The sequence below is a fragment of the Falco cherrug genome, chromosome 16 (assembly GCF_023634085.1).
Source record: "Falco cherrug isolate bFalChe1 chromosome 16, bFalChe1.pri, whole genome shotgun sequence".
NCBI lineage: Eukaryota > Metazoa > Chordata > Aves > Falconiformes > Falconidae > Falco > Falco cherrug.
The window spans coordinates 3464038-3487261 of record NC_073712.1 but is presented as its reverse complement, the minus strand read 5'-3'; the positions used below and the strand labels follow the sequence as shown (position 1 = coordinate 3487261).

Sequence of the window (23224 nt, the reverse complement as noted above, 5' to 3'; positions counted from 1 at the left end):
TGTAGTCCTCCGGGGGTCGCTGGGGCCTGCGGGTGCCTTGGCCCCACAGCGGCCTCGGCCCCCCCAGCACCCCACGGCTGCCTTGGCCCCACAGCAGCCCTGCAGCAGCCCCATAGGGGCCCCACAGTGGCCTCGGCCCCTCCAGCAGCCCCTCAGAGGACCCCCAGCAGCCGCAGCGCCCTGAGCAGCCCCGCACTGGCCCTGGTCCCCCAGCGGCCCTGGCCCCCCAGCAACCCCACAGTGTCCCCGGCCCCCAGGCAGCCCTACAGTGCCCCCCCAGCAGCCTCTCAGCAGCCCCAGTCCCACAGCAGCCCCACAGTGGCCCTCACCCCCCAGCAACCCCCCAGCAACCCCAGCCCCCCACCAGCAGCCCCACAGCAGCCTCCCAGCAGCCCCAGCCCCACAGCAGCTCTACAGTGTCCCTGGACCCCCAGCACCTCCCCAGCAGCCCCACAGCGACCCCAGCCTCCCAGCAGCCCTACAGTGCCCTCCCCAGCAGCCCCACATTGTGTTGCCAGCCCCATGCCCACTGGCCCTCCGCTGCCCCAGGGGTCTGGGCCTGGCAGGGGGCCAGGTTCCTGGGCTGGGGAGGGGGCTCAGGGACAATGACAGAGGGGACAACCCATTGCAGGGGACCAGAGGAGTGGGGCTGCCCCACTCCCAGCCCCACTGCTGGCTATACAGGGCCTGAGGACCCCCTCCTGCAGAGACCCACCACATCAGGACAGCAGTGACCCCAAACCCAGAGCCCCCTGGCTCCCACGCTTTGCTGGGATTGTGCCCACCAACCTGCCTCCCTCCAAACCCGGTGGCCCTTCCCAGCAAGTGCCATGGGCCCCCCGCTCCCCCACGGCGGCGCAGACCCCCAGCGAGGCACTCAGACCAGCTGTCCCCTTGCAGCCATGTTTGCCCCCAGACCCCCCCCAGCGCTACAGCTCCAGCTTGGGAGAGGCGACCACTGGCACGAAGAGCCCGTCGCCACCACGCCGCTCCGTCCCCTCCATTGCATCCTCATCGATCTGCCCTGGGATGCGGAAATCCACAGGGGCCTGGTCCCGCTTGGGGCTGGGGGTGCGAGGCCGGGGCTCGGCAGGACAACCGGTGCCCTGGAGGAACTGGAGGAAGTTCTCCTCGATGGAGCCTTCCCGGCTGGGCAGCCGCAGGTCCTCCTCAGGCGGCTGCTTGAAGAAACACGTGAGAAGCCGGCCCAGCTCGCCCCGGATCTGCCGGTTGAGGCACCCATAGAAGAAAGGGTTGGAGGTAAAGCAGAAGTAGCCCAGCCAAGTGACCACGGTCTCGGCCGCCGGCCCCACCAAGGGCTGGGCGCTCAGGGCGGTGTAGAGGTGGAAGGAAAAGTAGGGCAACCAGCAGAAGAGGAACTGCCCCCCCACGGCAAGCAGGATGGCAGCTGCCTTGCCCCCCCCGAACGTCCTCTGTGGGGTGGTACGAGGGGCTCCCGAGGTGGTGACCATGGTGGAGCGGCTGCTGAGCGACTCGGAGCGGCGTCGCGGTGTCTCCATCCAGGTGGGAAGGGGGCCGTGGTGCATGGCGGCCACCCGCGCCACCTTGAACATGCTGCAGTAGACCACCACGATGATGATGAGGGGCAGGAGGAAGTAGAAGGCGGCAAAGAAGACCACGAAGAACTTGCAGTAGGGACCGCGGCTCCATTGCAAGGAGCAGCCGCGGCCAGCGGGCACTGGCGGGCGGTCAGGGGACAACCAGCCCAGCACGGGGACGAGGGAAGTGGCCACGGCTTTGAGCCAGACGCCGACGAGGACACAGGCCACCAGCCCCACCGTCATCCTCACCTCATAGCGCATGGGGTGCACCACATAGTAGTAACGCTCCACATTGATGGTGGAGATGGAGAGGATGCACATGCTGATGAAGCAGACGCTGAGGAACAGGTAAACACGGCACATGGCCTCGCCGAAAACCGGGCTGTCGAAGACGGCCGAGCCAGAGAGCATCTCCAGCGGCATCAGCGTGAGGGCGGCCAAGAAGTCCACCAGGCAGAGGTGGAAGACGAAGACAAATTTGCGCAATGCCGGCGTCTTCACGATGACGGTCATGACGGCGGCGTTGCCCACGATGGCTGTCAGGTCGATGAGCAGCATGAAGAAGAGCCCCACCGATTTAGAGGCCACATCTTTGGGTTTGCCGTCAGCTGTGCCGTTGGGGGGCATGGGGCCCGGGGAGGGCTGGAGCACCCGTGCCCCCCTAGAGCCGTTCCAGCCCCACGGGACAGGCAGGGAGGGCTCCATCCTGTGCCACCACGCTGGTGTTCACCGGCCCATCGCCCATCCTCGGGGCGGCCAGCGCGGGGCGGCCGGGCATCGCCAGGGGCTCACATCCTCGCCCACCCTACGCCTGCTGCCGGCCCCAGGTGGCGTGGCGGTGGCACTCAGAGCACCCAAGGGTGCCCCCTGGCCCCGCTCATCTCCCCACTCCTCGCTGCCAGGCAGCACTGGGCACCTGCAGGGGAGGCAGAGCTGTCAAAGGAGGATGACCCTGAGGGGACCCGTGAGCTCAGCTGTGACCCCCAGATGCAGCCCCCATCCCCCCCCGGACTCCTCCATGCCACCCCCCATCAAACCCTTCTCAACCAAAAGCCTGGTTTCCCCCAAAAATGAGCAATTCTGGGGCTAAGCCCCCCAAATTCCAACATTTCGACCCAAAACCCCCCAGTGGGATCCTCCACCCAGAGCCTCGGGGCCACGAGGGGTCGCGGGGCACAGGTGGGGGGGTCACCGGTGCCCTGGACTCCTGGGTTCACTCCTTGCGCTTTGGGGGCTGTGCAAGACCCCCCCACCCCGAGCTGGGCCCTGGGATGGGTGCTGCACCCAAATCCACCCTAATGGGGTGCCACTGGCTATGGTGCGGTAGGGGGGCTGGGGGCCACCGCGGAGCCCCCCTCCCCCACGGGTGCTTCCCCAGTGGGGAGGGGGACCCCATCCCCTGCACCCCAGGGAGCCCTGGGGGGGCTGCGCTGATGGAAGGGGGATGCAGGCAGAGGGTCCCCCCTTCCCCTCCCCGCCGCCCTCCCCTCCCCGGCGCCCAGGGGTGATGCCGCCGGCTGGGACCCCCCCTCCCACCTCCGGGGGGGTCCCCCGCTCCCCCCAGGCCTCATCCTCGCCCCCGCCCCCCGGACATCGCCCCAGCGGGGCGGCTCGACCGCGGCACCTACCCTGGGGGGCTGCATGGGGCCGAGGGCGGGGGACCGGGGGGGCGCCCCGGGGCGGGGGGGGGGCCCCGGGCCGGGCGGGGATGCTCGGGGCCGGGCGGGGGCCGGGGCGCTGCGGCGAGGGATGCTCCGCACCCGCCCGGCTGCTGGGTCCTAAGCGCCTCCCGCCAGCGCGCCGGTACCCCGGCCCCGGCCGCCCCGGTCCCGCTGGAGCGGCGGCACCCGGCGGCGGGAGCGGCGGCTGAAGCCCGGCTCTGCTCCCCCGGGATGCGGGATGGAGGGGGGGGGCTGGGTGTCCCCCCCCGGTGCCTGCCCCGCGTGGTGCTTCGGGCCTCAGTTTCCCCAATCGCCCCGCAAAGGGGGTGGGGGGGGTCGCTGGAGGGGGAGGCTGGGAGGGAGCAGCCTTTTTGTGGGGAGACAAAGCGGGGGGCGGGGGGCGGGGGGGGGGGCCGGCCCGGGAGGCACCCGGGGGGGAGGGGGCAGCGGGAGGGAGGGGGCAGGTGTCAGATCCGCGGGGGGGGCACAGGGTGGGGAGGGGGACGGGTGCAGGGGGGTGCACAGGACTGGGGGGGGCGCTCAGAGGGGTCGCAGAGCCCCCCGGCTCTGCCCACTCCCAAGCCCAGTACCCCTTCCCTTGCTACCAGTTCGGCAATGGAGCAACTGGGATCGGGGTAACGCCCCCCCCCCCCAGTGCCTCAGTTTCCCCAGGGCATACGGGGGGCTCCCCACCTCCTCCCGGGGCCGGCATCACCCCAGAAACCTGCACAAGCCGCGAACTTCCCCCCGCAGTGCCGGGACCCCTGTCCACGCGTGCCTGGGGGGTCGGGGGGGGGGGGGGGGGGGGGGGTCGAGCAGCCTCCGCCGGGGCGCGGTGCGGGGGGGGGAGGGGCAGGCGGGCCACGCGTGTCCGTGCCGCAGGGCCCCCCGCGTCACGCGCCCATTGCTAGGTTACGACGGACCCAAAAATAAACCCATCCAAACCAGATTAGAAACGCGGGACCTGGGATGAACCGGCGCCGGGGCCCTCCCGCCCCGCACGCGCCAGGGACCCCCGTGGGCGCACCCACGCTGTCCGGTGTGTGCCCCCCCCCCCCCCCGCCTCCATCCCCTGCGTGCTTCCCGGGCCACGTGCAGCAGCTGGGAACAGGAATCGATCCCGCTGCCCGGGGTGGGGGAAACACCTGGGACCCCCTTGTCCTGGTCACTCGTGGGTGCCCACCCTACCCCAGCCTGGATGCCCACCCACCCCGAGTGCCCACCCACCCCACATCCTGGATGCCCACCCCCCATGAGTGCCCACCCCCCACACACCCTGGGTGCTGGATTCCCAACCCCCCTAGTGCCCACCCCACGCCAGCCTGGATGCCCACCCACCCCGAGTGCCCACCCCACCCCACCCCCATCCTGGACACCCACTCCCCCTGAGTGCCCACCTTAGCTGCCCACCCACCCAAGCTCACACCCCACCGGCCCCCACCTCTTCCCTCCCTCCCACCAGCGTTCAACCGCGCTGACACCCCCCCCAGCACCCCGACGTTTCGGGGATCCCTCGCAGTGGGGGGGCGCAGACCCCACAAGCCAGGAAGGAGCTGGCTTCGAGGAGCATCACCCCCCCCCCCCCCCCGGGTGTCCGCAATGGTAGCAGGGGGTCTCCACACCCCCTCGCCCCTGCACACAGGGTGCATCTTGAGAATGGGGGGGTCCTGGGGGGGTTTCTTCTCCCTGGGGAAACTGAGGCAGGGCCCGCGCGGCGCCGGTGACAGCAGATCGATGGCTTTGCTCTTTCCTGCCACCGGCGCATCAATAATTCAGCCTTGGGGGGGGGGGGGGGAGGGGGGAGGGGGAGGGGCGAGCCGGACAGGACACAGCCTCATAGACACCCACCAGCTCCCCCTACTCCCCCCCGCCATGCCCTCCCGCAGCGGGGGGGCAGACACCCCCCAGCCCAGGCACCCCCTCAGCTCCTCTGCTCCCCAACTGCCCTGGCACCGTGCCATGCAGGCCCCCGAAAACACATGCCCAGGGGGTCCTTGTGTGGCCCCAAACCTTGACACCCCCCACCCAGCTCCCCCCGGGGTGGTCCTGTCCCCCCAAAAGGGGCTGGCTGCTGGCCCCCACCCTACAGCCCAGCCAGACCCTGGGGGGCTCGGTGTGGTGGGTGCTGGGGGTGGGGGGCTGCCTTGGCATTATGAGGCATATGGTGCCCTAGCACCCCAGTATGTCAGCACCCCAGCATCCTGGCACCCCAGCACTCTGGTGCCCAAGCACCCCACTATCCCAGCACCCTGGCACCACAGCAACCTAACATCCCAGTACCTCAGCACCCCACCACCCTGAGACTGCTGGCACCCCATCATCCTGGCACCCCAGTACCTATTAACTTGGTACCCCCAGCACCAAGGCTCTATAGCACCCCAGCACCCCGGCACCCCAGCACCCCCCTGGCATACCCATACCCCAACACCGCAGCACCCTGGCATACCCGTACCCTGGCACCCCAGCACCCTGGCATACCCATACCCAGGCACCCCAGTACCCCAGTGCCCTGGCACCCCAGCACCCTGGCATCCCAGCACCCCCCTGGCATATCCATACCCCAAAACCCCAGCACCCCAACAGCACCCTGGCATACTTATACCTGAGCATCCCAGTACCCCAGTACCCTGGCACCCCAGCACCCCAGCAGCACCCTGGCATACTCATACCTGAGCATCCCAGTACCCCAGTACCCTGGCACCCCAGCACCCCAGCAGCACCCTAGCACACCTGTACCCCAGCACCCCAGCACCCTGGCACAGCTGACTGGCTCCTCCAGCTGTGCCAGCACATCTGGAGAGCCCCAGCCTGCACGCAGGGTAAGCATGTCTGCACGTGTGTCTCGTGTGCCTGTGGCTGGCTGGGGGACACACGCGTGCCCACATGTATGGCAGGTGCATCTGTGTGCATGCACACGTGTGTGAACCTGGCGTGTTTCACATGCAGGTGATCGGGGTGCACACACGTATGCGTGTCTCCAGCGTGTGTGTGCACACACTAGTGTGCATGCCTGTGTGTCTGTGTGTGGACACTGCACGCGTGTGCTCCCATGCAGCCCACACGCCTGCAGCCGGGCAGCCGGCACCAATCCTGCCCAGCACGCTGCTGGGGGCATGGTGCTGTGCCAGCTCCCCCCAGGATGCCTGGGACCCACGCAGGTCCCCCCCAGGGTGGCACAAGGACAAGGACACCCAGATTCCCCCAGCAGGCTGCCAAGGTCAGGGTGTGGGTGCCGCAGCCGGGGCACCCTCGCTGCGGGGGGGTCTGGGTGCTGGGGGGGGCCGGGCTGGCAGCGGGTGCTGGGCAGGGATTAGCACCCGGATTAAAGTGGAGAAATTGAGGACAATCAAAGGACAAAATTCACTGGCAGCCAGCAGTGGGGAGGGGGGTGACGATGGCAGGGGTTGGGGGGACAGCATGGGGTGGCCCCCAACGAGAGGGAGCGCACGCTGGGGCGCAGGGAGCAGCGGGTGGAGGGGGGGCAGGGTTAGGAGCACCCTGGGGACACCCCGCTCCATCTGGCAGGGGGTCCCCTCTAATTACTGCCCACCCCCACCCCCAATAAAAAGCTGCATCATCTCCGCGCGGTTTGTTCCAGCTCCTTTCCCTCCAATTCCAGACCCAAAACCCAGCACAAATGGTTCGTGGCTAAAAATACACCCGGGGCGCAGTGCCACGGCCACGCGTTGGGGGGGTGGGGGGCACCCCCCCCGGCTGGGCCAGCGGCACCCAGGGGTGCCCCTCCACAGGGACCCCAGGAGGGACCTGTGCCCTCCATCCCGGGGTGGTGGTGGGCTGGGTGGGAGGTCGGAACAGGGGGATTTGGCCTGGAATGGGGGGTCTGGGTCAGTGCCGTGGGTGCGGGTTGGTGCCGTGGGTGCGGGTGGGTGCTATGGGGTGCAGGTGGGTGCTGTGGGGTGCGAGTTGGTGCCGTGGGGTGAGAGTTGGTGCCGTGGGGTGCAGGTGAGTGCTGTGGGGTGTGTGTCGGTGCTGTGGGGTGAGTGTTGGTGCCATGGGTGCGGGTGGGTGCCATGGGTGTGCGTTGGCACTGTGGGGTGCAGGTTGGTGCTGTGGGGTGTGTGTTGGTGCTGTGGGGTGCAGGTTGGTGCCGTGGGATGTGGGTTGGCGCTGTGGGGTGCGTGTGGGTGCTGTGGGGTGTGTGTTGGTGCCGCAGGCGAGGGCTGGTACAACCAGTGGGCACCAGCACAGTGGGAGGGGGCAGGTGCTGGGGCAGCACAGGAAGGTTTGGGCTGGGGCTGGGGCAGGGGTGACATGGGGCGGGGGTGTGGGTGGGGCTGGGGCTGACACGGGGATGAGGATGGGGATGGGATGAGGATGTGGGCAAGGACGAGATGGGATGGGGAAGGGTATGCGGATGGAAAAGGAGATGAGGATGAGGACAGGGATGGGATGGGGATGAGGATGGGGACAGGGATGAGGATGTGGGCAAGGACGAGATGGGATGGGGAAGGGTATGCGGATGGAAAAGGAGATGAGGATGAGGACAGGGATGGGATGGGGATGAGGATGGGGATGGAAGTGGAATGGATGGGATGGGATGGGGACAGGGATGGGATGGGATGGGGTGGGATGGGATGGGATGGCATGGCATGGCATGGCATGGCATGGGATGGCATGCGATGGGATGGGATGCAATGGGATGGGGACAGGGATGGGATGGGGACAGGGATGGGATGGGATGGGGTGGGATGGGATGGGATGGCATGGCATGGCATGGCATGGCATGGGATGGCATGGGATGGCATGCGATGGGATGGGATGCAATGGGATGCAATGGGATGGGGACAGGGATGGGATGGGGACAGGGATGGGATGGGATGCAATGGGATGCAATGGGATGGGGACAGGGATGGGATGGGGACAGGGATGGGATGGGATGGGGTGGCATGGCATGGCATGGCATGGGATGGCATGGGATGGCATGCGATGGGATGGGATGCAATGGGATGCAATGGGATGGGGACAGGGATGGGATGGGGACAGGGATGGGATGGGATGCAATGGGATGCAATGGGATGGGGACAGGGATGGGATGGGGACAGGGATGGGATGGGATGGGGTGGGATGGGATGCGATGCGATGGGATGCAATGGGATGGGATGCAATGGGATGGGATGAGGACAGGGATGGGATGGGATGGGATGCAATGGGATGGGATGCAATGGGATGGGATGGGGACAGGGATGGCATGCAATGGGATGGGATGGGATGGGATGTGATGGGATGCGATGGGATGCGATGGGATGGGATGGGATGGGATGGGATGGGATGGGATGGGATGGGATGAGGACAAGGATGGGATGGGGATGAGGATGGGGATGGAAGTGGAATGCATGGGATGGGATGCAGTGGGATGGGGACAGGGATGGGATGGGATGGGATGGGATGCGATGGGATGGAATGCAATGGGATGGAATGCAATGGGATGGGATGGGATGGGATGGGATGGGGACAGGGATGGGATGGGATGGGATGCAATGGGATGGAATGCAATGGGATGGGATGGCATGGAATGGCATGCGATGGGATGGGGACAGGCATGGCATGGAATGGCATGGAATGGCATGGGGACAGGGATGAGATGGGACGGGGATGAGACGTGAAGGGATGGGGTCAGGGATGGGCCGGGCCGGGGAGCGGCGCGCCCGGGGGGCTCGGCCCACCAGGGGTTAAGCGGGCGCCGCTGCCATTGGTCGCGGGCGACGCGGCGGCAGCCAATGGGCACGGGCCGTGCGCGGGGTGCGCCGCGCCGGGGCCGCCCCCAGACCCTGTCCCGGGGCCGCGGGTGCGCGCTGCAGCCGGCGCGGGGCTCGGCTCGGCTGCGCTCGGCTGCGCTCAGCCCGGCTCGGCTCGGCTCGGCCTGGCCCGGCCCGGCCCGCCTCGGCTCGGCTCGGCTCGGCCCGGCCCGGCCCGCCTCGGCTCCGCCCGCGCGCCTCGGCTCGGTTCGGCCCGGCCCGGCCCGGCCTGGCGCGGCCCGCTCAGCTCCGTTCGGCACCGCTCGGCTCCGCCCGGCTCGGTTCGGCTCCGCTTGGCTCGGTTCGGCTCCGCCCAGCTCGGTTCGGCTCGTTTTGGTCCGGTTCGGCTCGGCCTCCCCTGGCCGCCCTCCTCCGCACCGGCCCGGTACCAGGCCCCGGTAACGCCCCGGGAGGCGGGGGGCGGTGAGCATCCTCCCGCGGGCTCCGTCCGCAGCAGCGCCGGGGCCGGGGGGGCCGGGCGGGAGCGGGGGGGTCGTGAGGGGCCGGGGTGCCCGGGGGGAGCAGGGGGGCCGGGGAGGCCGTGAGGAGCTGGGTGGCCCGGGGGGGCCGGTGCCGCCTCCGCAGCGCGGGGGGTGCGGGGCGGCGGCAGGTGGGAGCCCCGGGGCAAGCCAGGACCCGGGTGGGCAGCGGCCCACGGGCACGCAGTGACACGGGGTGACAAAGCCACCCGTGCCGTGACACCGGGCGAGGAGCCAGCCCACTGCGTGCTGTGGCAGCGGGTGGCCGGAGCCAGCCCATGATGTGCGTGGTGACAGTGGGTGACCAAAGCCACCCCACAACATGACACTGCGTGACCAAAGCCACTCTACGCCGTGACACCGGGTGACCAAAGCCACCCCACACTGTGACACTGCATGACCAAAGCCACTCTACGCCATGACACCAGTGACAAAGCCACCGCGCACCATGACACTGCGTGACTAAAGCCACTCTACGCCGTGACACCGATTGACAAAGCCACCCCACAGCACCTGCTGTGATACCAGGTGACAACGCCACCCCACACCGTGACGCTGTGTGACCAAAGCCACTCTACGCTGTGACACCGGGTGACCAAGCCACCCCGCGCCGTGATGCCAGGCGAGCAGTGAGCCCAGCGCATGCCATGTCACTGGGTAACAGCCCGCCCCACGCTGTGACACTGGGTGAGCAGTGAGCCTGGTGCCTGCTGTGACACTGGGTGACCAAAGCCACCCCCTGCCACCACACCGGTGACCCAGCCACCCTGCACCGTGACACCAAGTGAGCAGTGAGCCTGGTGCCTGCCGTGACACTGGGTGACCAAGCCACCCTGTACCGTGACAACAGATGACTGAGCTGTTCTGTGCCGTGACAGCAGGCAAGCAGCAAGCCTGGCACTTGCGGTGACACCGGGTGACCGAAGCCACCCTATCCCACATGCTGTGACACTGGGTGACAAGGCCACCCCACTCTGCAATACCGGGTGTCTGAAGCCGCCCTGCACCGTGACACCAGGTGAGCAGCTGGCCCGGCGCATGCTGTGACACCGGGTGACCAAAGCCACCGTGTGCAAGCCAGCCCCGTGTGCCGGTGCCGTGTCCCCTGCACCCGTGTGACACCGCGGGGCAGAGCGTGGCCATGGGGGCCCTCGGGGGGCCGGGGGCCCCGCTGCTGCTGGCCCTGGCGCTGCTGGCACCCTGGGGGTCCGCGGGTGGGAGCTGCCCCCCGCGCTGCATCTGCGCCTCCAACATCCTGAGCTGCTCGCAGGCGGTGCTGAGCGCCGTGCCGGCACCGCTGCCCCGCTTCACTGCCGTCCTCGACCTCAGCCACAACAATGTCAGCCGGCTGCGCGCCGACTGGGCGCCGGGGCGCCTGGCCCACCTGCACGCCCTGCTGCTCAGCCACAACGGGCTCTCCTTCGTCTCCACCGAAGCCTTCAGCCACGTACCCCACCTGCGGCACCTGGACCTCTCCTCCAACCGCCTCCGGGCGCTGGAGGAGAACCTCTTCAGCGACCTGGCCGAGCTGGAGGTGCTGCTGCTCTACAACAACGAGATCTCCGCCGTGGATCGCACCGCCTTCGACAACCTGGGCCGCCTCCGCAAGCTCTACCTGGGCCAGAACCGCATCGCCCGCTTCCCGCTGGAGCTGCTGCGGGACGGCAGCCGCCTGCCCCAGCTCGCCCTGCTCGACCTCTCGGCCAACCGCCTGCGCAGCGTGCCCGTGGGCGAGCTGCAGGCGCTGCCCGCCTGGCTGCGCGACCGCCTCTACCTGCACGGCAACCCGCTGGCCTGCGACTGCCCGCTCTTCCAACTGGTGGCCCGCGGCCACCGGCGCCGCCTCAGCGCCGTGCTGGATTTCCAGGAGGAGCTGCGGTGCCACCTGCCCAGCGCCCCGACGCCCGTCGGCATCCTCGCTCTGGCCGGCCGGCAGCCCCTCAACTGCAGCGAGGCGCGGGAAGCGGTGCTGGAAGCCCACCTGGGTGACACCGTCACCCTCAGCTGCGACACCCGGTTGCGGGGGGTGCGTAGCCGGCACTGGGTGACGCCGGGAGGCGAACGGGTGCTGGAGGAAGGGGGGAACGGCAGCGCTGCCCTCCTGGCCAACGGCAGCCTGCAGCTGCGGGCGCTGCGCCCCGAGGACGCCGGCACCTACGCCTGCTGGGTGGCGGGTCCCCTCCTCAACGAGACCCTTTACGTGGAGCTGCTGGTGCACAACTTCACCCTGCACGGTCCCCACGACACCCTAAACACCGCCTACACCACGCTGGTGGGCTGCATCCTGAGCGTGGTGCTGGTGCTCATCTACCTGTACCTCACCCCCTGCCGCTGCTGCTGCTGCCGCAGCACCGACAAGCCCCCGGCACCCCGCGACGACAGCATCAACTCCTCGGTCCTCAGCGCCACCCCCAACCATGCCCGTGTTCCCGGGGAGCCCTGCCGGTCCCGCTCAGCCTCCACCGCCAGCCCGGGGCAGAACGGCAGGTTCAAGGTCGGGGGGACCCCCCAGCTGCCCCCCCGGCACGGCCCCAAGGCGCAGAGGAAGGTGTCGGATCCGGACTCGGTCAGCTCAGTCTTCTCCGACACCCCCATCGTGGTGTAGGGGACCGTCCCCAGGGACGCCCCCTGTCCCCACTGCCGCTGGGACCCCTTCCCGACGGATGCGCTGCGGGCAGGAGGGGCAGCCCGGCCCCCCCCGCCCCCGCCACATCCCCAGCTTGTGGGGGGACGCGCCATTGCCCCCCTGGACTGAGCATCGCCGCTGGCCACCCACACTGGCTTCCGCCAAGGTCACCGCCACCGCGCTGGCACCACGAGGGACAGGGGGTCTCCGGTGGGAGCAGCGTGGCCGCAGAGCAGGGGGGGCACCGGCCCCGCTGCCCACCGGGTGCCGAAGGACTGGGGGTGACAGTGACAGTGCCGGCTCAGTGGGTGCCCCCCAGGGATGGCAGCAGCAGGGGCACCCCCAGGCACTGGGAGGGGGGCACCTGCCCCCTCCCCACGGTGCCAGCCCCTCCCCGCGCCCCCCCGGCATGTGTATCGTGAAGCATGAGTCCAACCGAGCAGCATGTGCCACCCCGGCCAGCGCTCGGCTTGGGGGGGACACGAGGGGGCATGTCACCCCCAGGGTGCAACTGCCCCCCCCCCAGCCCCCGCCCCGTGCAGCCCCACAGCCACAAGCAGAGCCCCCCCCCCCCGCAGGGAGTGGGATCCTCGGGGGCTCCGGCACCCCAAATGGGGGGTACCCCCTGCACCCCCTGGCCCTGCGCCCCAACAGCCCAGCCTGTGTCCCCCATGTGTGTCCCCCCAGGCCGTGTGTCCCCCCGCCCCGCGCTGGCGGCTGCCCGCTGATGCCTTGGCCAAAATAAACGTGTTTCCCCGTGGTGCCTGCGCAGCCCTCGCAGTTCCGGGGTGCTGAAGGGTCCTTGGGATGGGGACCCCTCACTGGGCAGGGGGGGGTCAGGGACAGGGACAGCGCCACCACACCAGCCTGGCGGGACCCCCCCCCCGACCCCCCAGGATGGGGAGCCAGGCTGGTGGCAGGGGGGTTAGGCTGCATGGGGGGCCCCTGCTGGGCTGGTGTCCATCTGGGGCACATGGGGGGGGGGGCTGGGGAGCAAGGGGTGTGGGGGAGGAGGGGGGGGCTCACGCTGCCACCCTGGTCATCCTCCCCAGCGCACCCACCCCTGGGCCCCGCCGACCTCCTGCCTGTCAGGCTGTGCTAGAAGGGGGCCTAAACACCACCCCCCCCAGCACCCCAGTGACCCCCTCCCAGCACCCCACTGGTCCCCCCAGCACCCCACTGACCCCTTCAGCACACAGTGACCCCCCAGCACCCCTCTCCCAGCACCTCAGTGACTCCCCCAGCACCCCAGTGACCCTGGTGACCCCCTCCAGCACCCCACTGACCCCCCCAGCACCACACTGCCCCCCCCCAGCACAACGCCCCCCCCCCCCAGCCCCCAAAATAGCATGGGGACCCACAGGACACAACCTGCTCCCCCCCGCCCCTCCATTACTCAGCTTTTCTTTTTTCTTTCTTTCTTTTTTAAAAAAAGAAACAAAAAACAGCAATAGTAATTCTTATAAATATCCGCGGCCAGTGGGGGGGCCCGGGGGGGGGCCCGGTGGCCGGTCCTGTGCCAGGACCCCCCCGGCCGCGGCCGCCTCCGCTCCCGGGGGCTGGTTTAGCAGCAAGAACAGAACTGAGAGTCTTGAGGTATTTTTCCGGAGGTTGGATTTTTCCTTCTCGTTTCCTTGGGGGTGGGGGGGAATTGGGGTCGGTTGTATTTTTTGTTTTTTCCCCCCTCCTTCCTCGGCTTTTCGGCATTTTTCCAGCGAGGGCTTCCTCATGCCCGCGGTGGAGGGACGTGGGGGGACACCCACGCCTGGTGGGGGGTGGCCCCGGTGGCCCCTCCGTTAATGGGCTTTAGACTGCGGGAGAGAGGTGCTGGGTCAGCGGTGGGGGGGGGGGGGGGGGGGGGGGCAGAGACCCTGGGCCCCACCGTGTCCCCCGACCATGTTAGGGTGTCCCCACAGTGTCCCCCACCCAGGGTTAAGGTGGCCCCAGAGGGAGCATCACCCACCATGGATGAGCGTGGCCCCAGAGGGTCCCCATCCCACACCCCACACCCCCCCAGGGTTAGGGTGGCCCCAGAGGGAGCATCACCCACCATGGATGAGTGTGGTCCCAAAGGATCCCTATCCTCCCATCCCCCACCCCCCCCGCCCCCAGCCCTGGGTTAGGGTGGCCCCAGAGGGTCCCCATCCCCCCTCCCCCAAGGGTTAGGGTGGCCCCAGAGGGAGCATCACCCACCATGGACGAGTGTGGTCTAAGAGGGTCCTCATACCCCACCTCCCAGGGTTAGGGTGGTCCCAGAGGGTGTCCCCCCACCAAGGGTTAGGGTGGCCCCAGAGGGTCCCCATACCCACAGCCCCCAGACTTAGGGTGACCCCAGAGGGAGCATCACCCACCATGGATGAGTGTGGTCCCAAAGGATCCCTGTCCTCCCATCCCCCCCCCCGCCCCCAGCCCTGGGTTAGGGTGGCCCAGAGGGTCCCCGTACCCACAGCCCCCAGATTTAGAGTGACCCCAGAGGGACCATCACCCACCATGGATGAGTGTGGTCCCAGAGGGTCCCCACCCCCCCTGCCCCCCCCAGGGTTAGGGTGGCCCCAGAGGGTCCTCATACCCCCCCCAGGGTTAGGGTGGCCCCACCCCACCCACGACCAGGATGTCCCAGGACCCAAGACCACCGTGTTCCCCCTGCAGTGTCCCCTACCCTGTGCCAGGGGGACCCACAGGGTCCCCATGGTGTCCCTCACCTGAGACGCGGGTACCCCCATGGCATCGCCCACCCAGGGTCAGGCTGTCCCAGAGGGTCCCCACGGTGTCCCCTACCAGGGACATGGGTGTCCCCAGAGGGTCCCCACTGCATCCACCACATCACCCAAAGACCCAAGGCCACAGTGTGCCCCAGGGACCCCCACCCAAGGTTGGGGGGTACCCAGAGGGTCCTCATAGTGTCCCTCAGCTGGGACACAGGTGTCCCTCGAGGGTCCCCATGCCACCCCCTACCTTGACCCCCAGCGTCCCCCTGCTCTGAGGGCTGGGGTGCCCTCAGGCAGCCCCAAGCCCTGTCCCCTGTGGGTGCTGGTGGCCCTGGGGGGTCCCCCCCATTTCACTGCTGGGTGCTCACTGCAGGGCACCCCAACACCCGCCGCCACCCCCCCAGCTCAGCAGGGACCCCCCCCTCCCATCTCAGCCCTACCTTCAGGGCGCTCCGCTTCTCCTCGAAGCCCAGGGGGGTGCCTGGCTTCTTCCTGCGGACGGAGCCCCCCAAGTCGGGGGGTGCCGGGCTGGGGGGCGGCGGTGGGGAGCAGGCAGGGGGGGCGCAGGCTTGGGCTTGACGGGCCGGCAGTAGGTGGGCCGTGTTCTTGCGCTTCTTTACCTCATCCTCGGAGATGCAGCGGGGGGGCAGTGGCCCCCCCGGTCCGTGCAGTGGTGAGCCTCGGGGGGTCCGCGGCGGCAGCGGGGGGTCCGCGGCACTCGGGGGGGGGCAGGCGTTTCACTCGTGTTGCACCGTTGAGGACGGCGGTGGAGGAAGCAGCCGGGCAGCCCGGCGGGGGGGGTTTCGTCTTGCCGGGGAGGGGGGAAACCTGGCAGCTGGGGGTTTTGCTTTTGACCCCATCCCCTGAACAGGTCCGTTTATAGGGGGGGCCGCCAGCGGCGAGGGGGGGCTTCCATTTGCGGGTGTCCGGATCCATCCCGCCGGCCACTTCCCGGGCTCGGGAAGATTTGCTGGCCTTGGTGGAAGGCAACTTGCTGAAGGAGGGCGAGGGGATGTTGGCGGGCAGGGGGGAGGTGATGGACTGGCTGCCCCCCCCCCCCGCACTCGGGCTGGCTGCAGGCGGCCGCGGCGTGGGGGGACCCCACCGTGTAGTTGAGGCTGGCGGGGACCCGGCCCTCCCAGGTGCCGGGGGGGGCTGCTGCTGCCCCCAAGGTCCGTGGGGGGGGGGAGGAAGGGGGGGCGGCAGGACCACAAGGGGGGGCGGCAGGGCTGGGGGCGGCTGGGGGTGTGTGGAGAGGGGGCTCAGCTGCTGGAGGGATCTTCCTGTGGGAAGGGAGGGGAAAGGTGAGATGGGACCCCCCCCCAAATCCCTGCTCCCATCCCTGGCCCTCCCACATCCCTCCCCCGGTTCAGGTGGGGAGGGGGTGAGACAGGACCCCCCCCAGATCTCTGCTCCCTGCCACATCCCCCCCAGTTCAGGTGGAGAAGGTGAGACAGGACCCCCCCCAAAACCCCTGCTCCCATCCCTGACCCTTCTGTGTCCTCCCCAAACCAGGCAGGGAGGGAGTGCGATGGGACCCCCCCCCAAGCCCCCACTCCCATCCCTGACCCCCCCCCCCCCATCCTCATCCTCCCCAAACCAGTCAGGGAGGGAGTGTGCTGGGACCTCCCCCAAAGCCCCCACTCCCATCCCTGCCCCCCCACCATGTCCTCCCCAAGCCAGGCAGAGGGGGGGTGCGATGGGACCCCCCCCCAAGACCCAGCTCCCACCCCTGCCCCCCCTAGTTCATGCCACGCTGGCACCCCCGGAAGGGCAACCCCCACGCTGGGGCTGGGTGGCTTTGCACTCTGGCCCCCAGCAGCACCCACTGCCCCCCCCCAGCCGCTCCCTGGCCCCCAGCAGCACCCCCAGCACCCCCCGCCCCCCCGGCTGCTCCCCCCTCACCGCCACATGTGGGAGCTGAGGTGCCGCTCCAGCATGGAGCCCAGCGCCGAGCAGAACCGGTCAAGCCGCCGGTTGAAGACGTAACAGCCGGGGCTGACCAGGCGGCTCCCGAAGGTGCAGAACTGTGGGGGACCCCCACCCAGTCAGCATGCCCCCCCCCCCCCCCCCCCCAGCATCCCACCCAGTGCAGGGCCCTGCGGGATGCAGCCGGGTGGGTTGACGGGGGGTGGGTCAAGGGTCCCTAACCCACCCCGGGGTCCCCTCACTCACCGCCTGGGGCCGCGGTGGGCGCGTGGGGGGGCGTGGGGGCTCCTCGCCCCCCTCCTCCTCGCTCTCCTCGCTCGACACCCCGGCTGCCCCCCTTGGGCAGGGGGAAGGGGAACACCCCCGTGCCCCCCTCCCTAGAGGCGGCTGGCGCATCCTCAGAGTCACTGTCAGAGGACAGCCGGGCCCTGCACCAGAAATTGGGGGATGGGAGACGTTTGGGGTGCCCCGTATGGGGGTGTCACCATTCCCACCCCCCTCCCCAGACGCTGGGGTCCTTACCTGGGGAGCAGGCAGTGGGAGTGGGGCAGCTTGGCTCGGCAGGGGGGGGTGCTGGGGGGGCCGGTGGGGAGCTGCGGCAGTGAGGAGGGGTCCTGCGGTGGGGGTGGCAGTGGGTCCTTTCCGGGGGGGCTCCTCTCCTTCGGGGCCTCGCCCTTGCGGGAGCTGGCCTTCAGCTCAGCCACCAGCACGTCAAAGTCCTTGGCTCGCCCCTGCACCTCGCGGCGCTGGTGCACCGAGTGGATCTGTGCCGGGCGACAGCGGCGACGGGGTCGGCGAGGGGGGGAGTGGCGAGAAAACACCCGCCGGGACCCCCCCTCCTCCAAAAGCCTCTGGGCAGGATGACGGTGGCCCCTCCGCTGTCCCCCCCCACCCCCGGGCATCCCACTACCTTGCAGGTCAGCAAGCGGGTGCAGATCTTCTTGGTGTCGGGGTTGAGCACGCCGCACTGCCTGTTCAGGTCGCACTCCTTGCCTGCGGGCAGAGGAAGGCAGCAGGATGCCGGGGGGGGGGTCGCAGGCGTGGGGCTGAGCTCTGTTTTGGGTGGGGGGCAGCAAATGCTTTGCCCTCCCCCCCCCCCCACCCTCCATGTCTGGCCCCGGTTTTGGCAGGATGAGAGTGGCGGCGGCGGGGGGGGGGGCTCTGGCGGCAGTGGGGAGGCACGGCCTCACCGGGACCACCGCTGGCTGGCCGTGGGCCCCCCCTCTTCAGGGGTCACCCCAACCCACCCCGGCCAGGGCTGGAGATGGAGGCCCCCCCTCCTCAGAGCGACAGGCTGCAGCATCCCCACTCGGGGGGGGACACACAGCAGCCCTGAGAGTCATCCTCTGTGGGGTGGGGGGTCCACCACCTCATGGCCCCCCCCGTGCCCCTCCCCGGGGCGAGTCCCCCCGCTTTTGCCCCCAGCCTGGGTCCTGCTAATGGCATCGCTCCCTGTCCGCAGCATCTGCCCAGCTCCCATGTCTGGGGGGGGTTTACACACGCGAAGGGGGGGGGTGTTTGACCCTGGCTCACACTCTTGCCGCACGCCGCCGCCGCCGTTCCTCCGGGCCAGCCGGCACCGCGGGCAGGGACCCTAAACCTGCTGGGTGAACGGAGCTGGGGTCAGGGCACGGCTCCCCGGGGTGTGGGAGGGGAGGTGGGCGATGCCCCCTGGGTACCTACCCCGCTGCTGGGCCCGGCCACCGCAACACCGGCACCGGGATGCCGCATGGGGATCCAGTGCCGCGCGGCACCGACCTGCCGCCCCCACCCCGTCGCCGGCAAGGAAAGGGGGACTCACGCGCCAGCTTCTTGTGGGATCTGGGGGGCGGCTTGGAGGCACCCGCGTCCTTCTCCCCCGGGGCAGGCGCGCTTTCCGGTTTGCACCCGGGGCCGTCAGCGGGCATCGCCGAATCCCCCCCGACCGCGGCCGACACTGGGGGCTCTTTCGGCACCGCAGCGGTGGCGGGTTTCCCCAGGGGTTCCTTGGAGTTGGTGGGCATGGCTTTGGGGGGCACCTTGATCCCGTGCCCGTCCGGTTTGGGGATGCTGGGAATCTTCTCCAGGTTGACTACAGGCACGAACAGGCTGGGGAGAGAATTTGGGGAGGGGGTGTCAGAGCGGGCCGGGCGGCGGGGGAGGGGCAGAGCCGCCCGGGCCGGTGCCTCACCAGAGGTTGTTGTCCTTGTCTGGCCGCTCGGGCAGGGGCTGGACGCGCCCACGGGCACCGGGGTGCTTCTCCCGCAGCGCCTTGGCCCCCCCGGGGGTCCCGCCGGGGGTCCCGCCCGCCTGCCCGTTGACGGCGACGTGACACTTGGCGGCGGCGGCGCGGGTGTAGAGCTTGCTGAGCGGGCCGTGCCGGCGTTCTGCCGGGATGGCGGGGATGGAGCCGGGGAGGGGGGAAAGCCCAGCGTTAGCCCATGCCAGGGGTCCCACCGCCAGGAGCCCCCCACCCTGGGCTGCACCGGCACAGCCAGCCCCGGCTGCCTTCCCGCATCCCTCCCAGTGTCAGAGGGGATGCTGGGGGGGGAGCCATGCCCGGAGCCCCCCCGGCTCACCGCAATGCTTCTGGAAGGCCTGGGGCTTCACCACCTGGCTGCAGTGGTTGCAAACCACCAGGTAAAACTCATCGTGTGCCGGGCAGTGGCCGAAGATGTTCATGTCTGTGGGGCGAGAGGCCGGTGAGCCGCGGCTGCCGGTGCCGCGGGAAGCGCCGCAGCCCGAGGGTCCGGGCTGGAAGCCAAGCACGGCCCCAAAACGCTGGGTTTTCACCCCAGAAGGGGGCTTACCTTCCTTAATCAGGGTCATGGCGTCCAGTTTCTTGCCAGCGCTCTTCCCGCTCTCCTCCAGCTCCAGGCCTGATCCTGCCAGGGACAAAACGCCATCAGCAGCGGCCGGCACAGGGATGGTCCCGTTGACCCCCAGCCCTGGCCAGCATCGGGGGCAGCCACCGAGTCCCCACCGCCGGCAGCACCACGGCTCCCGGCACCATTAAACGGGCTAAAATCAAACCAGAGAGACGGATCCATCCCGGGATGGGGGGCAGCCCCCTGTGCCACCGCCCCCAAGGTCCCTGTCCTGCCACCCACGCTGAAAGCCCACCACCGGTGGGATACCCCGGCCTGGCTGGGATGGGACAGACCGGTCCCCACCCCGCCACAGCCCCGCAGCCTCACTGGCCGTGCCCAGCGTGTCCTGGCCCCAGCCGGCGGCACCAGGCTCTGCTGTGGGGGGACTGGTGTCCCTTGGGCCAGTGGTGATGGTGTCCTGGCCAGCTGGGCCATACTGGCTGCCCAGTTCCATCCAGCAGTGCTATACTGGGCACCCAGGGCTGTCTGGCTAGGCCATACTGGGTGCCCAGTTCCATCAGCAGTGCTAAAGTAGCACCATGGCTGTGCAGCTGGGCCATACTGGGTGCCCAGTCCATTCCCAGTTCTATCAGGCCATGCCATAGCAAGTGCCCAATCCCATCCAGCAGTGCCACACTGGGCACCCAGTCCTGCCAGCTGTGCTATACTGGGTGCCTAGTCCTTCCTGGCCGTGCTATAGTGGGTGCCTAGTGCCATCCAGCAGTGCCATACTGGGTGCCCAGGCCTGACCAGCAGTGCCATACTGGGCACCCAGCCCTGACCAGCACTGCCACACTGGGCGCCCAGCTGTGTAGAGCCCCTTCCAGCTGTGCCGGCAGCCTGTGCCGTGCCCGCTGGCTGCCTGGTCCTGTCCAGCCAGGACATGGGGCACTGGTGGGGCAGTGCCCACCCTGAGTAGCTGGTGCTGGTGGCCACTGTGCAGAGCCCACTGGGACACTGCTGAACTCCCAGTACAGGGCACCTGGTTCCCAGTGCCCTGGCTGGGGTACCCAGTGCCACCTGCCTGGTCTGAGGTAATGATGGCAACCGGTTCCCAGTCTTGGCTACCCAGTTCCTGGTGTGGGCTACCCACTGCCCACTGCACCCAGGGGTATCTGGCACCTGGGGTGGGGCAGCTGGTAATTGGCTCCCAGTAATGGGCGTAGGGTTCCCAGTGACCAACTGGGCTGCCCGGTTCTCAGTGCCCAGTGCAAGATGCTCAGTGCCGGGTTGAGCTGCCCAGTGCTGGGTCCCTGGTGCCTGGTTCCCAGTGCTGGATGCTGGGTTTGGCTGCCCAGTTCCCAGTGCCCGGTTCTGAGTGCCAGGTCTGGCTGCCCAGTGCAGGGCTCCCAGTGCCCAGTACAAGGTGCCCAGTGCCAAGTCAGGCTGCCCAGTGCAGGGTTCCCAGTGCCTAGTTCCTGGTACCTGGTTCCAGTTTTGCCTGCCCAACACAGGGCTTCCAGTGCCCGGCTCCTGGTTGCCCAGTTCCCAGTGCCAGCTCTGGCTGCCCAGTGCAGGGCTCCCGGTGCCCGGTTCCCATTGCAGGCTGCCAGTTTTGGCTGCCCAGTTCCCAGTGCCAGCCCTGCCTGCCCAGTGCAGGGCTTCCAGTGCCCGGCTCCTGGTTGCCCGGTTCCTGGTGCCAGCTCTGGCTGCCCAGTGCAGGGCTCCCAGTACCCGGTGCTGGCTGCCCAGTTCCCGGTGCCAGCTCTGCCTGCACAGCACAGGGCTTCCAGTGCGTGGCTCCTGGTTGCCCAGTTCCCAGTGCCAGCTCTGGCTGCCCAACACTGGGCTCCCAGTGCCCGGTGCTGGCTGCCCAGTTCCCAGTGCCAGCCCTGCCTGCCCAGTGCAGCGCTTCCAGTGCCCGGCTCCTGGTTGCCCGATTCCCGGCTGTGCTTGCCCAGCGCAGGGCTCCCGGTTCCCGGTGCTGGGTGCCCGGTTCCCAGTGCCAGCTCTCCCGGTCCAGCGCAGGGCTCCCGGTGTCCGGTTCCCATTGCAGGCTGCCAGCTCCGGCTGCCCGGTTCCCGGTGCCGGGTACCCGGTGCAAGATGCCCCGCTGCCGGTGCCCGGTTCCCAGCGCGGGTCGCCCGCCGCCGGTGCCCGCTGCCCGCCTGCCGCGCGGCGGCGCTAGGACCGGGGGGCGGCGGGCGCGGCCCCGCTGGCGGCAGCCCCCCCGCCCGCCGCCGCCGCCCCTCACCCGGCTCGGCCGGCGGCCCGGCCCGCTCCACCCAGGCGCTCCAGCTCTGCCCCGCGAACTCGTCCAGGCTGGGCAGCCGCCGCTCCGCCGCCATCGCCGCCGCCGCGCGCCCACGCGCCGCCATCGCCGCCGCCGCCGCCGCCGCCGCGGGAGCGCGCCCCCCCCCGCCGCCGCCGCCCCCGCCCCCGCGCGCCCCCGCGCATGCGCCGCGCGCCCCCGCCCGCCCCGCGGCACCACGGGCGGTGTAGTCCCGCCAGCCTGCCCGCCCTGCCCGGGGCTGCCCCGCCACCGGGACTCCCCCTCGAGGGACAACCCCCCCGCCCCGGGACACCCCCCCCCCCCACCCCCCTCCCCGGCACCGGCACGGGACCCCCGCCACCGGGACCCCCCCGCTCCGGGCTCCCCCCCGGCACCGGCACGGGACCCCCGCCACGGGACCCCCGCCATGGGACACCCGCTCAAGGGTCACTCCCCCGCCCCGGGACCCCCCCCGGCACCGGCAGGGGCTCCCGCCACGGGACCCCCCCCTCAAGGGATATTACCCCCCGACCCGGGACCCCCGCCCTGGGACACCCCCTCAAGGGACACCCCACATCCCCGGGACCCCCCCACCCCGGGACCCCCGCCCCGGGATCCCCCCGGCAACGGGACCCCCCCCTCAAGGGACATCCCCCTGCCCCGGGACCTCCCCCCGCCCCGGGATCCCCCCCGCCCCGGGACCCCCCCTTAAGGGACATTCCCCCGTCCCGGGACCTCCCCTCCGGCACCGGCACGGGACCCCCGCCACGGGACACGCCCTCAAGGGACATCCCCCCGCCCCAGGAGCTCCCCCCGCCCCGGGACCACCCGTCAAGGGACACCCTCCCACCCCGGGACCCCCGCCCCGGGACACCCCCTCAAGGGACACTCCCCTCGCCCCGGGACCCCCCCCCCCCCCCCCCCACTGCACTGGCTCGGGACCGCTGCCCTGGGACCCCCGCCACGGGACACCCCCACCTCGGGACCCCCACCACCACGGCCGATCTGCGGCGCTCAGACCGGGGGTCCATACACCGGCAGAGGGGCTGGGACGGGGGGTCCATAGATCCCTATGCGGGGCTGGGGACCAGGGGCGCGTGTACCGGCATACGGGCTGGGAACCGGGGGTCTCTATACCCCTATAGTGGACTGGACAGCCAGGGGTGACATATACCCCCTAAACAGGGCTGGGGGCACGAGGTTACCCCTGTTTGGTGCTGGACAACCAGGGGTTATATACACCCCCTATAAGAGCTGGGGACCTGGGGCTCACCCCTATATAAAACTGGACCCCCAGGAGTAACGTATACCCCCTATATGGGGCTCAACAGCCAGGGGTGACGTATACCCTGTATACAGAGCAGGGGATTCGGGGGTCATGTATACCCCCTATACAGGACTGGGGACCCCAGGTTGTCCCCCTATGGGACTGGACAGCCAAG

General features: G+C 69.7%; 3 protein-coding genes across 3 annotated transcripts; 1 reads left to right on the top strand and 2 right to left on the bottom strand.

Annotated features, from left to right (window-relative positions):
* Positions 1-916: 916 nt before the first annotated feature.
* Positions 917-3474, bottom strand: GPR61 (G protein-coupled receptor 61). The gene is made up of 2 exons (XM_055728173.1): positions 3191-3474; positions 917-2478 (listed from the first exon to the last, which is right to left on the bottom strand). Exon 2 carries the CDS (start codon positions 2265-2267, stop codon positions 930-932), a length of 1338 nt encoding a protein of 445 aa, XP_055584148.1. The 5' UTR covers positions 2268-2478; positions 3191-3474; the 3' UTR covers positions 917-929.
* A 6066-nt stretch (positions 3475-9540) lies between these two features.
* On the top strand, positions 9541-12990 carry AMIGO1 (adhesion molecule with Ig like domain 1). The gene is made up of 2 exons (XM_055728401.1): positions 9541-9885; positions 9987-12990. Exon 2 carries the CDS (start codon positions 10600-10602, stop codon positions 12061-12063), a length of 1464 nt encoding a protein of 487 aa, XP_055584376.1. The 5' UTR covers positions 9541-9885; positions 9987-10599; the 3' UTR covers positions 12064-12990.
* Positions 12991-13681: 691 nt separating this feature from the next.
* Positions 13682-21923, bottom strand: ATXN7L2 (ataxin 7 like 2). Its single transcript, XM_055728393.1, is given in 14 exon segments — positions 13682-13895; positions 15233-15478; positions 15480-15851; positions 15853-16075; positions 16698-16819; positions 16968-17042; positions 17044-17149; positions 17244-17485; positions 17632-17714; positions 18523-18809; positions 18892-19087; positions 19280-19384; positions 19511-19585; positions 21765-21923. Coding segments are annotated over 14 exon segments (2271 nt in total). The 5' UTR covers positions 21889-21923; the 3' UTR covers positions 13682-13880.
* Positions 21924-23224: the final 1301 nt, after the last annotated feature.